This window comes from Apostichopus japonicus, chromosome 4, assembly GCF_037975245.1.
Source record: "Apostichopus japonicus isolate 1M-3 chromosome 4, ASM3797524v1, whole genome shotgun sequence".
NCBI classification, from domain to species: domain Eukaryota; kingdom Metazoa; phylum Echinodermata; class Holothuroidea; order Aspidochirotida; family Stichopodidae; genus Apostichopus; species Apostichopus japonicus.
Window position 1 is genome coordinate 19649660 of NC_092564.1, and position 15204 is coordinate 19664863.

At 38.6% G+C, this 15204-nt stretch overlaps 1 protein-coding gene across 2 annotated transcripts in view; it reads left to right on the plus strand.

Annotated features, from left to right (window-relative positions):
- The window catches only part of LOC139966738 (protogenin-like), a 131421-nt gene that overhangs the window by 105285 nt on the left and 10932 nt on the right, over positions 1–15204 (plus strand). The window contains exons 7-16 of one of the 2 annotated variants that reach the window (XM_071970058.1): positions 3122–3250; positions 3917–4087; positions 5723–6031; positions 6851–7045; positions 8335–8421; positions 10111–10270; positions 10785–10903; positions 11745–11912; positions 12740–12889; positions 13790–13898. In XM_071970058.1, coding sequence (XP_071826159.1) covers positions 3122–3250; positions 3917–4087; positions 5723–6031; positions 6851–7045; positions 8335–8421; positions 10111–10270; positions 10785–10903; positions 11745–11912; positions 12740–12889; positions 13790–13898 — 1597 coding nt within the window. Of the gene's footprint in view, positions 1–3121; positions 3251–3916; positions 4088–5722; positions 6032–6850; positions 7046–8334; positions 8422–10107; positions 10271–10784; positions 10904–11744; positions 11913–12739; positions 12890–13789; positions 13899–15204 lie in introns of both variants that reach the window. The other variant, XM_071970057.1, reaches the window with a different exon arrangement.

Below are 15204 nucleotides of genomic sequence, written 5' to 3' on the forward strand. Positions count from 1 at the left end.
TTTGTGTCCACACATGTAGAACGAAGATACAATGATCGCAGATAATGGGTAGGGGACCATTAGTCAATCAAATCCAGGGAATTTAGATATCCCCATTGATTATTTTTAGCATCTGTAGGATTGCCAAAAATTTGGGTTCTTTTGAGAAGAAGTTGCGGCTGTATTAAAAAAAAAAGAAGAGAGATGTTCATTCAATAAATATGTGTTAATTTGGTTTAATAAATATTTTGCATCGGTCAGCCAAGTTGTGAGTATGTTTGAACTTGGGGTCTGCTATCCAGAAAGAAACAAGGAAGTAAAAACAAAAAACAGTTGCATCCTGTTAAATGCAAAAAGTTTGAAGATTTTACATCCCTGGCCAAATCTTGATTCCGGGTATGCGGATTCAATTGGTTGCATGGATGGGTGGTACAGGGAAGTTCAATATAAGTTCATGAATATAAGTTCAATAATGCATGGAGCAATGAGGGGTTATAATTGTTTTAATCAAATTATAAACATAAACAACTGAATGGCTATAAGTTCATTTGGTTTCCTTTCAAATGTTGATCCTCTTATGCAGCTTTTGTATAGTAAAAGATTGATTGTTTGAAAACTTGTACCATTTAGTTGAGTGAGTTTTTTTAGCAACGAATCTTTGACAGTGTTTTTAATTGCCGTTGTACCTGTAGACTGAAAGATAAAAAAGGACATAAAGACAAATTATAAGAAAATAATCTTTTTTAATTAAATTTTCATTTTGTTTTTGTTTTTTCTTTCTCCAAGATTCGTTAATGCTTTCACCGGAAATTAATTATCCATGATCCATTTTTAGCCTGAAAATTGCATGATCCTTTAAGGATATAAATAAATAAATAAAAATTAAAAAAATAATAAATAATAAATAAATAAAAATGAAGACAAATTTTGCCACAGGTGCTTAGAATCAAGACACTTTTTTTCTTTTTTTTTTGGACTTCCGGGGTAATCATTTCTGCAGCTCTTGATTTTTGAATTTTTAATCCATGAATCATCTGTTGTTTTAGTTTTTTGTGGACTCCTTTAAACTATCTGGCTCACTGCCACCAGTAAGAAATTATCAGCTCTGATCTTTGTTGCCATTGAATGGCTGGCAACTATGGATTCAAGGTTTTGTTTTGTTAGGTTGTGTGTGTATATGTTCCCCCTATGTCGAAGAATGGGATGGTTGCCATGGTATCATCACTCTTACCCTACATGTACTGGAAAGGTACAAGGAACAAAGTTGACAGTCAGACTAAGGGGAAGAAAGAGAGACATTAGTATAACAATGTGATTGTAAGGCATGCCACCGTGAAAAAATGACTATAGGTGAACTCTACAAGTCATCAACATTGGCGCAGAGATTTAGCACAATAAAAAAAATTCTTAAAAAATTGGTAAAACTTTTTCTTTAATAGTTAGTCAGATTTCGAAAGGCAGTGGGACTTGTGACGAGGATTTGAGAAAGCTGCAAAATCAAATCAAACTGTCCGGGACAGAATGGAACCTCTTTTCAATTCTGTTTGCACCAATTCCAGTGTTTGAATATTTTGCAATAAGTAAAATACTCTCTCCCCCCCTCCCTCCCTTGATCACTTCATTTCTAAACAAACGGTTTTTCAAATAACTGAAAAACTCAGCTCATCATTTTGTAGAAATGGAAAAGGGATATAATTTTCATACATAAATCAGTGAAGTGGACTGCATACATTTTGAAAAAGCGCCCTTTTATACCACTGCCATAACAGTTTACCTGCCACAGGGCATTTTAATAGGCCCTCGCTGTAGATTGCGGGAAATTTGAGCTGTGCAAGTGACATTTCCAAGCGGGTTTCCTTTGCTAGGCTTGGCGAATTGATTACGTAACTCGCATGCTAACGTTCCAGACTAATAACATTGAAAGGTGAAGAAGTGGGCAGTCTTACTAAACTTGGGCGGATTTTCAAATGACAGCTACAAGTACTGTAGCATGTAATCATTCTAGTCACGTTTCTGAGCCTGCTACAAAGTTAACAGACATGCTCATTTGATAAAGTACCAGTGTATCTGTATTGCGCTGGAAAATGTCTGGATCTCCCCACAGACGATAGATGTTGGCTAGGTCTCTGTGATTGTTGAGGGTATTTTCATTTGAAAAAAAACCTGTTACTGCCATAAAAGGTTGCATAAAAGTACTATGAACTATGGAATATTTGGGGTCTGTTTGTTAGATATGTGGCATGGAGATCTGGACTCTTTTGCTTTGAACTTTATCGAATTCACAAATGCACTATTCAGGGGCAAAGGCATCAACTTGTTGGTTCGATATACGCAGTGAAATATATAGGTAGACATCTGTAACACTAATAAATGGTTTGCACGCCTTTCATTAGTTGAGACATTGTCATTGAAAGAGATGGTCAGGTATCATAAGTGTCCTACAGTCACATTATTTACGTGTGCAGCTATTACTCTGGTAAAAGTTTGTCGATAGAACTTTCCGACCAATTGTTGGTTTGCTAGATGTTTCCCGGCCCAGACATTCTTAATGTTAATTCTTATGGACAAGTATAAAGAGGTAATAATTGAAGTAAAAGTGGTAATCATGGGACTAGCTGATCTTACTAGCTAGCTCGAGTGACACGTTGACATTTCTCAAGCTTTGCATGCAGTGACCTTTTAATGACTTTTGCACCTTTTAATGACTTTTCCTTGCACCTTTGCACCTTGCACCTTTTAATGACTTTTCTAGCATACTTTGTGAGCAATTGCTGATGATTACCCTTCTTAGGACTGCATCCACAAATCTCTCGTAATAGTTACTCAGATTGGAGATCAATCGCAGTAATCATTTATGCATAATTGATATATTTGCCTCGATCTACAAATATAATCCTGAACATTGTTTAATTCAGTATAATGACCGTTTACCGCAGCATTAGTTCAGTTTTGTTTATTCTGTTTACATCTATGCATTTTTTTCTTTACTACTCAATGGTCGATAAAGGGTCCATACTATTTTCAAGCGATGTATATAAGACAAACTATTATCATATACTACATATCATAATCCACATTCCCTTCTCTGATTTTTGTCCTAATTTCCTCAACAAACTTCCGTCCTTTCTGCCTTTTACTACAGTGATGGATCTTGTTAGAAATCTGCAAGGCACAGCCATTGCCAGTGACTCTGTTTCTCTGAGTTGGACCCTACCGAGTTACAGTAATATAATAATATATGGCTGCATTGTTTACTATGCATCTATACCAGGTAAAGTAGTCTGTGAAACGTCGCTACGGTTTCTTTTGGCTTTACGGAAGGATTTACAAAAACAAACTGCAACCAATTTTTAATGATAGATATTTCACTGGTTATAAGAACAAAAGTTTTGCAAATGATAAATTGACATTTCAACAAAGAATTATCCAACACCACATTTTCTTTTTTTTTTTAACTTGAAAATCAACAAAAACTTACATCATGCAGCATGTTTACTGAATGTAACACTTACATGACAGGGCAAGGGGGGGGGTGGTGGTGGGGAAGGGGAAGGGGTGGTTTTAAGTTTCACCGAACATATTTCTTTGCAGCGCTCAGTCTGTCAATGGAAAGTTAGGGCATATCCAAAGTGAGTAGGAAAGATTTAGAATTCAGAGCTGGTGTCTATTGCATTCAATATAGCACGAGAAAGAATTTAAGGTGATCTGGATAGCTGTTAATTCATGTTATAGTAGTAGAAATTGGACATTTTTTATGCCAAGGGTTTCAGGATCATTACCCTTGGGATTTATCATCCGTCATTCTCTTCAACAAAATAAAACAATGGCACTATAAAGTATTCCCTTCATATAGCCAAGACTTTTGTCATCCATGTTTATAATATCAACCAACCGGTGAGAAGTTATTCATTCTCGGTTTATTTCTCTCGCTGTTCAGATGGCGATGAGCTGTCGCACTACATCGAGTACCAGGAGAGAAGTCAGTGGAACGAGACCCTCGGTAGCCTACGGCCCAACGCCAACTACTCCATCTCCGTGAGGGTAGCGTTTGACGGTCCTGGAGGCCTGTCCAAGCTGAGCACGGTCTACGTCAAGACAACAGAATCTGGTAGGTGGGGACTACGGTGATAAACCGTCATGTCCCAATAGAAAATGATATTTAAAAAAATAATAATTTTAAAAAAATTATAAAATAATAATAAAATAATTATAAAAAATTTTTAAAAATGAACCGGATTTAATAAAGGGATGAATGAACAAAGATGTATGTATAATAAATTTAATAAAAATAAAATTAATAAAAAATGGGGTAAAAAAACCCAATTCCCCTGGTCATTTGTAAGCTTTGTTGGCATTTGCCAACTTCCAAAGTGTAGAATAAATTGAGATAGGCTTTGTAGCTGCAGGCTTCACCACTATGATCAAGAAATGAAGACTTCTACAATGGGGGGGGGACCCCCTGGTCACTGGTGGTACACACACAGATCTCTTAGTTGTGTCCAATGGGGGATCATCAGTGTTTCTATCGAATTGGTCCTAACAGAGCCCTAGATATGGCTGGGGGTTGCTACTATGCCTGATCTATCCCATGTACGGATCTCGAAAGATTTTGTCTTGTGCGGTAGAATATCTCGATCTATATATACTAGTTGTGAAAATATGTTTAAAAAGATCTCATCTTCAATAAAGGGTATAAGTCCAGTATACTCCATTATCGGGACTCTGGTACAATTTTAACTGCTGCTCAAAAGCTTTTAACTCAGTTTAGGGGACAAGATTGAAAACACCTCAAAGAAGGTTTTCGATTGGTTGTTCTGAAGTTGCCAAAGCGACCGGTGGGCAAACTTTTGTTGCTAAAACTGTGCTAATTATGAGTGGTTGAAAAAAAAACATATGTAAATATGTTAGTTAGAATGTGTCATACTTTGTGTGATATAGGTATTGCACCACAGACCTGTACTTTGCCAATTCAGAGATTCCTCAAAGGAATTCTCCATGATTTCAGAGACTGCAACTAGAATGGACCGATATGTCGAGAGTGCCCTCTGTTGAATTAGTGTACTGCTGGAGATCCCCGGCCATTAAATGTAAATGTAATCACATGGCTTGTGCAGAGTGACACTATAGAAGCTACTAAATGCAGCAGCTGATACATAATTTCTTCTTTTATGCTTGGACACCAGTGTGATTATATGTACAGGTAAATGATACACACATGGCTATGGAGTTCTGTAATCTTGAGTAATATATTGAATGCATATATTCATAATGCATATCATCAATACTTTGGCGTAGCGTTGTGATGTAAACACCTCGCTGTTTATCCATGACTGCAAGCATGGAATTACAACATTATGACAGTTTCTTTTTTAGCAGATTTTGGAACTCAATAATATGCAACAGAAAATTTCTCCCGAGTTACTTTTTTCTTGTCTGTAGTGAACTCGTTCAACTGTTTCTAGTCAGGGGAACAACTACGCTGTTTAACTATGTACTTTGACATTCAAATTTGTGGCTTGAATGAACACCATATTGTGCAGTAATGTACGTCTGTTATTTCTCAAAGGTGACCAATCACAGGTGTATCAAAACAGCCAACTATGACAAGAGATCATGAGTTTCAATATGACAACCACAAAAACAAAACAAAAATCTAAAACTCTGAAGGACTTTTTTTGTTGTTAATATTTTTGAGATTTCTGTAATAAGAGCATAATTTGTATGTTTTTCCACTTTCACACAGTTCCAACGGCAGCACCAGAGATTGTCAACCTGTTCTCTACTCCCACCAGTATAACTGTAACTTGGAAGAGTGTGGATGCAGAACATCAGAATGGAGTTCTGACCGAAACTGTCGCCTGCATCGATCAGGAGGCAGACAACATCGATGCCCGTTGTGACGAGGTGGAACAGGACAGGACCAGTTACACCTTCCACAATCTACATCCAGGGCTGGAATACCTGGTCCGATTAGCAGCTAAAACAGACGTAGGCCAGGGGCCATTCTCTGAACCACTGCCCAGGATGACCCCTAGCAAGACAAACTGCACAGGTAGGTTTTTTTGGGGGGGGGGGGCAGGGGTATTTTTCCTCCCCAATATCTGAATTTTTCAATGTCTGAAGTTCAAGCATTAAGTGATTACTTTCAGGTGTTGCAGCAGGGTAGTTTAAAAGAATCAGGTCAAAGGTCAGATGCTGAAGCGCTGCAGCATCATGCAGCCAGGCTGCGTAGAACATCATCTTTCCAATTCTGCAGGTTCGCACAATATAGACACCGCAAAGCTGCAGAGTTAATCCTAATGGTTTTATATATCGATTCATCCAGACTGAACAGGAATTTGCAGTTGCTGCAGCTTTTGTTTTTAATGTCTATAACACTCATTTGTTGCATAACTGTGTTTTGAAAATTTTAAAGCAGGTGGTGTCATCTTTCATTTTCATTGGATAGAATACAGAACATAAATATGTTAAGTAGCAACATATTTATGTGAGAGCAAGGGTTGTATTTTATGATTTGAGTATGGAAGATTGTTTTCAGGCATGAAAATTCTGGATGGGAAAAAAACCCTCCCTACCTTTTTGGCTGCCCAGGGCATCAACCCACAACCTCCAAAATCCTAGATTTTATCGTAGGACTAGACTTAAAGTTATCAAGTTAGAGCTCTACCAATCACTTTTCAATTAATTGTTGTCAGGGATACCACCGAATGAAATTGCTTTCCGTCAAAACAATAGAAGATACGTAAAAAGGGTATTTGGTTTAACTAATCTTAGCCAAGAATAATTTGACCATATAATTACCAGATAATTCTGCAAAAGAATAGTTTAATAAGATTTTTTTCTCTTCTACAATTTTGTGTTTTCTACTCAGCCCCAGAAGCTGTACCCGTCAAGGTCAATATTGTGAATTCAACGTTTGTGACATTCAGTTGGGTGGATCCCACGCATTTCCGGAGTGAAGTCATCACAGGGTTCAGGCTCATGATATTCCGAGGGGTAGATGGAAACCGTATAGATTTTGTACTGTTGGATGCCAGTGCCAGGTCTTACAATAAATCTAATGCAGGTGAGGTCACTCTCTCGTAACTGTATGCCTGTGTAGTGTGATTATCATAGCAAACCCCGACCGGGTGGTGTGGGCACCGTTTTATGGTAATCATAGCAAAAACTGATCAGGTGATGTGGTCACCGTTTTATGGTAATCATAGCAAAAGCCGACCGGGTGGTATGGTTACCGTTTTATGGTAGTCATAGCAAACCCTACCGTGTGGTGTGGTCAAAAGTTTAATCATAGCAAACCCTACGGGATGGTGAGGTTACCGTTTTATGGTAATCATAGCAAAACCTGACCGGGTGGTGTGGTTACTGTTTTATGGTAATCATAGTAAAACCTGACCCGATGGTGCGGTGTGGTTACCCGTTTATGGTGATGATAGCAAACCGAGTGGGTCGTGTGGTTTTACCGCTTTATGGTGATGATAGCAAACCAACTGCGTATAAACCCAGTAGAAATGAAATATGTCAAACTATTAAGGCATTTCCCTAGGTTTTGTCACCAAATGAAACATAATTATTGTAAGAAATCCTGAAAAAAAGAAAATGAAATTCTACTCATTTTTTGTTCCCAACTTTGTTTCGTTCTAGTACAGATCACATGCAAAGAGAGCGAATCACATATTAACCACTGTATAGATATATATTTAATTGATTGACCTTTCCATTATTTGGAATTGGAATGTAACTAGTGGAGCTCCCCCTCACTTTTCTTCCTCCCCCTCCCACTCCCCACTCAATCCTCTCTCATCCTTTCTATCCACATTCACAGGTTTCCCTACATAATCCCCTCTTAATCCCTTTTTAACCCCCATCACTCTTACCTCCCATTGTTACTCCCCCTCAGAGTTTATCTCCACAACCCTTAATCCTCGTATTCTAAATTTGTATAATATTTTTACCCCCCAGTTTCAGTTGAACTGTTAGATGGAGTTACTCACATTCTTTATGCTGAAACAGTGACAGTAAAGTTACTGTTTCGCTACTGGACAGGGACCTCACGCATATTAAGCCAAGTATGTGGCATAAGTTACGATAAAGACTCCCTTTTGTGAATAGCTCATCACATTTTACCACAAATTTAACGACATTTGGAAAATACATAGCTCACGATCTCATCTTTATGAACAAAAATGTTGACTTTTCTGTATCAGATCCTTTTCACCAGTTTTGTAAATCAAAAACTAACTAACTGCTTTAGTTTGCAGAAGGTAGATGTTGTAATTTTGAAATAGGAGTAGAATTAGTTGTTCAGAATCATTTTATACACATGTCTCTCCTCTGCCTATAATTTCTTTCCAGGCCAGAGTAAAACGTACACTGTCACGTTCTATGCTTTCGGACTGTGCGGAGAAGGTCCATCATCGACATCAGTGTTTAAGATGCCAGGTATGGAAAGAACAAGTTCTGCTTTAAATGCAAAATAGTTGTATCCAAAATGCTCCTTTGTGAGTAATGACTAACTGGGGCAAAGATCCAGGGGTGGTCCTCCAGGGGCCTCCCCTCGATCTGGTAAAGCATTTTCTGTCGCTCAAAAAATTAGCTGCAAATCTAATATTGCTCAAAATATTTCAGGTATGTAGTGGGAACATGTACCAGAGTTTTGTGTAGACATTTCTTTAACACTGCTGACTTCAAAATCTAGCGATAGGTGTGAGAAATCTTGGATCCATCTCTAAACCCTCCCCCCCTCCCCCCCCCCTCCTCAATGGTGTTCTAGTGTTATCTCTCAACACAGTGAGTCAGACACCTATTCCATTTAAGGTATGCTTCACATCTCCTCCGATTCACACCGTCTTCTCGTGTCATATTGCCCATGTCAACGTCTAGATTTCATGCGCAGTGTGTGTGTAATTTAATAATGAGGTTAATGTATGTATCGATCTAATTCAGGAAGCTAACGTTCACTTCGTCTGTCCTCTCGTCGAGTGACACGTGTCTCGTGGACCACCCGAGCTGCATGCAGGAAATGCCGGGGATTTGTATGAGAAATTTTTGAGACCAAGTTTAATATCAGATGAGATCTGAATAAAATGGCGATAAGATGGGATAAAAAAACATTCCATGAACCCTCTACGGAATCATATATTCATCTCAGGTGCAGTGTTTTTGTTTTCATTGTATGTCTCAGGAATATCTATGAGGTATGTGTGAGAGCAGAGCTGAAGGCATATAGATGTGATACCTTGTATGGATGCAGTTAAATTAATTTTGGCACTGTGTCAAAAGTCGGATTCCGAGGGGGTGGGGGCAGCAAGGCTACATAGATCAGATCTATTGTGCTTCGCAGTGTCACGCACAATAGGTACTGCAGGTGTTCAGAAGTAATCCCTATTGTTTGATATTGACTCATCCTAGCTGAAGAGGATTTATGCAGCTGCCACAGCACTTTATATAGCCAGTAGCATACTTAACAGTCATACCATACTTAATAGTCATACCAGACTTAATGGACATATCAAACTTAAAGATCATACCAAACTTTATAGTCATACCAAACTTCATAGTCATACCTAACTTCATAGTCATACCAGACTTCATAGTCATACCATACTTAATTTCATTTTTTCATTTCATTTATTTGTTTCTTCACAATATAGTACAGAGGAGTTAACTAAGTGACAAAACATATCAACAACAGGGAAAATTGTGAAAGCACTCCAATAAATCCAGAGGGCTTGTCTAGTAGAGCGCTCCCATAAGTAAATAAAGAGACAATACAAGGAAACAGTAACACTCATATCCACCCACATTCCAACCCAACACGTATAACCCACCCACCCCAACCCACCACCCACAATACATATATATACACATATGCATACATACAAAATTGAATACTTAATAGTCATACCATACCATACTTAATAGTCATACCATACTTAATATTGATACCATACTTAATAGTCATACCATACTTAATAGTCATACCATACTTAATAGTCATACCATTCTTAATAGTCATACCATACTTAATAGTCCTAGTCCTCATAAACCACAGTGTAACCAGATTACTGCACTCTTCTTTTCTTGTCTTTTTTTCTTCATTAACATCAATTTGATCTTTTTGTCCAGAAGAAATCACAGTAGAGGTTGACGTCCCTATCAACGTCCAAGCGGTTTCCAAAACTTGGAGCACCATTGACCTGACCTGGGATGCCCCTTACCTACCGAGGCAATCGTTGTCGTATACGGTACAGTATGGCGTCATAGGGGGAACTCACAGTTATTGGACAGGGTACGTAATACCAGCTTGTGTGCTCATGAGAGTCTACGTCTGTCAAGACTCTCTGACCTGCTTGGCCATGTTTAGTCACAGTTTCTATGAAAATTGTACAATTTAAAAAAAAAAAAAAATAACATAATAAAATATTATGCAATAATGTCGATGGAACTTAAGGTCGGATGGGATCTGAACTAGCCTATTTTTTTGGCATTTTCTCAACACTAATGTTGATCAGGGAGCGCATTCAGGTTAATTGAGAACCTATTCTGGGGGAGGGGGAGGGGGGTAGGCCTACATGCTGGCCCAACAGATGAGATCATCATGTCCATGGTCCTAGTTTTGCAGGTATGGGGGAAGTAAACATGTTTGCCTCTAGTTCTCTGATCTCAGAAGAAGGCCAATCTTGCATCATGAATGTAGCTTTCAATCTTGGCTATTAAAGTAATCTTTACTGCGGAACCTTTAAGCCAACCTCTTGATGTTGTTTCTGTGTTATTATGTTGTTTTTTTCCCCCCTTCCCTACAGTCCAGACACACATGTTAACTTGAGGAATTTGTTACCGTATACCATTTACCAGATGAAAGTGAAGGTGAACATTTCGGGATTGTATAGTCAGCTGATGTACTGCAGAACATTGGAATCAAGTAAGTCAGAGTCTTTAGAAGAGAGGATGATGGAATAGCTGTATGGGTGAGGGGTGGGGGTGGGGGTGGTGGGTGTCAGATGGAAAAAAAAGTAATGAGAAATTTGAGAAAGAGCTTTAAAAACAAACTGTTACCAAAACGAAGGAAATATGTACCACAAAATTTGTTTTGCTCAGAAAGAATCGTGAGAGGTGTTTTGTGTATTCGAAGAGACTTCCCATGCAATAGCTGTCCGATATACCGTGAAATTATGAAAGAAAATGGGATCACGAAACAGGAAGAATGGTTGTAATCGTCATTTGGTTACATGCTAATATTCAGTTCCATGCCTCGGTAGAAGCGAACGAACAATCAGTTACAAATACCGTTGAAAATTGTTATCGCATTGAAGCAAGCTTGACTGCTATTCACATATATTTTGTTTTTCTTGGGCTCGACTAAGAACCTTTTGTATGAATTCTCAAAACCTAATATTTCAAGTCATCCTGTGCAGACAATATCTCAGCATTCTTTAAGCCGTTTCATTTGGGCAAGATTTCTATCTTGGTATTGTACACTTTCATCATGCTCGACAAAATTTGGTCATTTATGTTGTTTGAAGGGCACCGGACAGTGTCATATATTTTCCCTCTCGGTCACAGATGATACATATTTGAGTTTCTGAACTACGATGGAACCGTTTTACGGTGTTTCACCACACTGGCAGTGGCCAGGGCATCTTGAATTAACAACTTCACCAAAAGTCTGAACACGATTTGTTGAAATTCCTGTGAACAAACAGCAGATATCGATGTATATTTTTATATTTTTCCCTGTCTCTCTCTCTCTCTGTCCTCTCTAGCTCCTGGATCTCCTCCTACCCGGCTGAGTGGGTACAGCCTCGGCGCTACTTCACTTAACGTGACCTGGTACCCACCCGCCGTACCCAACGGCAAGATCACCTATTACACCGTATTCTACTGCAGCTCAAAAACTATCTCAAAGGGTTGGCACAAAATCATATTAGCAGGTAATTAACCATATATTTAAAGGTTTAATCAAAATTCTCTGGGATACTGAGTGATGCAAAAGTGGAAGCACATCGACCCGGCTGACTCTAACTTGATTAAAATGTTAATCCCGAAGAGTTCAGTCTGCCGAAGTCTACAATGGTCATACATGTACTGCTCCTCCAAATAACTGCTTCTGTTTTCCTTCAATTTGAAATGGTCGAAAAATATATCACCACGGGAAACGATTTCCAACCGTGTGGAGGGTCCAAACGTTGGTTTAATACGTTGGTTAGGTATTATTTTGCAAATGAAGTGATTTTTATTGTAAAGGTGTTATTAATTGTATCTGGGAAAAAAAGAAAGAAAACTATAGACACACTGACACTTGCTCTGTAAAATATATGTCTTAAGCCTTTAGACTTTATTACATCTGTAATTTATTCATGATGTGACATGAAGATAACTAGGTCATTCTTATCTTAGGAGAGGTTAATTGGCTTTGTTTCTTTCTTCCCCGATCCGAATCGTTTTGCAAACCTATTCTCTCTCTCTGTATGGTCTGCAACATTCCCGTCGTCATCTAAATCGCTTACACTCAACTGTAGGCCCGATTTGATACCGAGATGAGTCAGTTTCATACGCAGTTGAAGGTTTGAGACTCTGCGATAAATATTACAAAATGCAATGTCATTTAAAAGTCGTCCACCACTGGTGTGTTCTCCGTGCATTTTCTATTGGTTAATGCACGGTCAGCTGATGACAACGGGCCAATCAGATTCAAGAAATTTTCACCAAGTATGAATAAATTTTAAAAATCTGTCTTATTCTCTTTTTTTCCTTCCAGTGAGCAAAGATCATGAAGGTATGATCTCTTTGGAACTGGTGAACCTAGATTCAGGGACTGCATACACTATTAAGGTGTCAGCAAACACTAGCGTTGGAGCAGGACCATCCACCGCTCCCATCTATGCAGAGACCTCGGTGGCTAACATTTGTACGTAGTCAAACCTTCATATTAGTTTATAAGGGATTTGTAGATTGAACATTGGCGCGGTTTCAGTGTTTTATCCCTATTTATCAAATTTACTTTTGAAGAAGATCTCATTGGAATATATCACAGCAGTGTTTTTTAGTTTTTTTTGTGGTATTTATTAATATATGGTAGCCTATTGTAATCGATGTAACAACTTTGACTCTCTGTGAGAGCCATGCACCAGATGCTTTGGTTAGTACCATTATGTTGATAGGGGTAACATAAGTTGGCTTTAAATAAAAAGCAAAAACTGGAAATACATCTATAACAAAAATAACTACTTAAACGGCAGAAGACAAATAAGGAACACACATATGTTTTGATGTATTCTGAAATAAAGTTCTCATTCGGCTACTCCAAAAATTTATAATACATGCTAACCTTATGCATGCCAACCTTACGCATTACGAGTAGAACCCCTGTGACAAATATTGTAATCTATGCAACAACTCATTTAATAATTGACTCGCAGTGAGTCTGTGTACCAGCAGCTTTGATTAGTATCATTTTGTTGATAGGGTTAGTTATAGTTTAAATAAAACCGAAAATGGAAGTTTACCTATATAAAAACAAACAAAACTGCTTGCAAGGCAGAGGAGGTATAAGGAAAACATATTTTTATGCATTCTGAAATAAAGTTCTCATTCGGCTACCCCAAAAATGTATATAACTGGCCAACCTTACTAGTTACAAGTAGAACCCCTGTGACAATCTTACTCCTTACAGGTAGGACCCTTGCCATGTCATCTGCGAATGAATCAGGTCACACGTCCGGAGTCTATGCATGCTCAGTTCTTCAATGCCTCCCTCATTTCCTTTCGGGAAAAACATTTCATACTGTAGTTTTGATTGTACCAACAGATGCTCCTAGCAACAATTTTGCAGATTTACGCAGTGGCATCCTAACAGGAGTCTGCTTGGCACTGCTCTGCATCACAGTGTGTGTCAGCCTACTAGTGTACCACCACCGGTAAGTTAGAGGGCGTAGTTCGTATTTGACAACAGTAGCTAAAACTAGTAGTAGCGTCAGTCTGATGTGTAGTAAACAATTAAGCTCTTACCACTTGTTTTATGGTGCATGTATCTATACATATATATAAATATATATATATAACCTAATGATGATATTAATATTAAAGGAATATTTTAGTGAAAAATGGAATCCAGTCCTTTCACCCTTAGCCTTGCACTTTGATGAATTTTAGTTTCTGTGATAGAGTGCTTGAAATGTTGGCCCATCCTGCCAGAAACGTTGACTTATGTCGAGAGGTGACGTCATTGCGGCACGTTGGTAAGAATCGATCAGATCTCACTCTAAGCTTGGCCTTGATACAATACACAGGACTCTGTACAGACTTCGCGTATGGCTGTGATTCTGAAAATCGCTCAAATAACAAATATCTGAACAACATATAATGAAGAAAACCGGGTTAGGGAATTCTAGAACATTTTAACTCTTCAAAAGATTGCTAACTTGCAACTTCACAGAGAAATTTCCATCTAAATCGCTATTTTACTTCCAGAAATTTGAACTTTCCTCGCTGCAGTGCAGCTTGACGTCACAGCGCACATCGTTCTCCACTGTTCAAAATATATTAGTTTAAGTTGGTGTGAGGTTCTGAAATTCACTTCTCCTGAATTATAGGATGAAAAATCCCCAAACTAGGACTGGCGATGAAAAAATTATGGATTTTTTTCATATACCCAATAGACTGCCATTAAATATTCCTTTTACTATATACTGTAATGCCCATGGCCGCCTATGTTTTATTCTTTACCTAAAAGAAAGTACATGAGAGAAATTTCGACACAATCTTCACCCCATATGTCCCCCTGGGATCCCCTGTCTGTGGGATGTATATCCCTGAACCCCCCTCTCACCAAGCCTGCACTAAACCCATGTAGAACCTCTAGTTGGGGGAGGAGGTGGGGGTTGGTTGCATGATGGCAAAGCAGTTCACAGGGGATCCATGACCAAAGTGGGTCTATAAAAGCCAAACAGTTACATTAACACTTATATGCACTCTCATAATGAGTCAGAAAAGTCTGAAAGTGCCTTGGGCAACAAAAACCAACATTTTTTCCTGACCTAAAGCCCAAACTGTGGTGGAGGGGCTGAGAACGTTGGTGGTACAGTCCTTGTGTCTGGGGCATGGCGAACGTTTCTTCGTTGGCCCTAGCGATCTGGAAGGCGGAAAACTGGTCGAATCCCTGAAAATGGCCAGTGCGGTATATTTTACAGCTTGAAGTTAGTGCGTCACTTCATCATTGTGAAT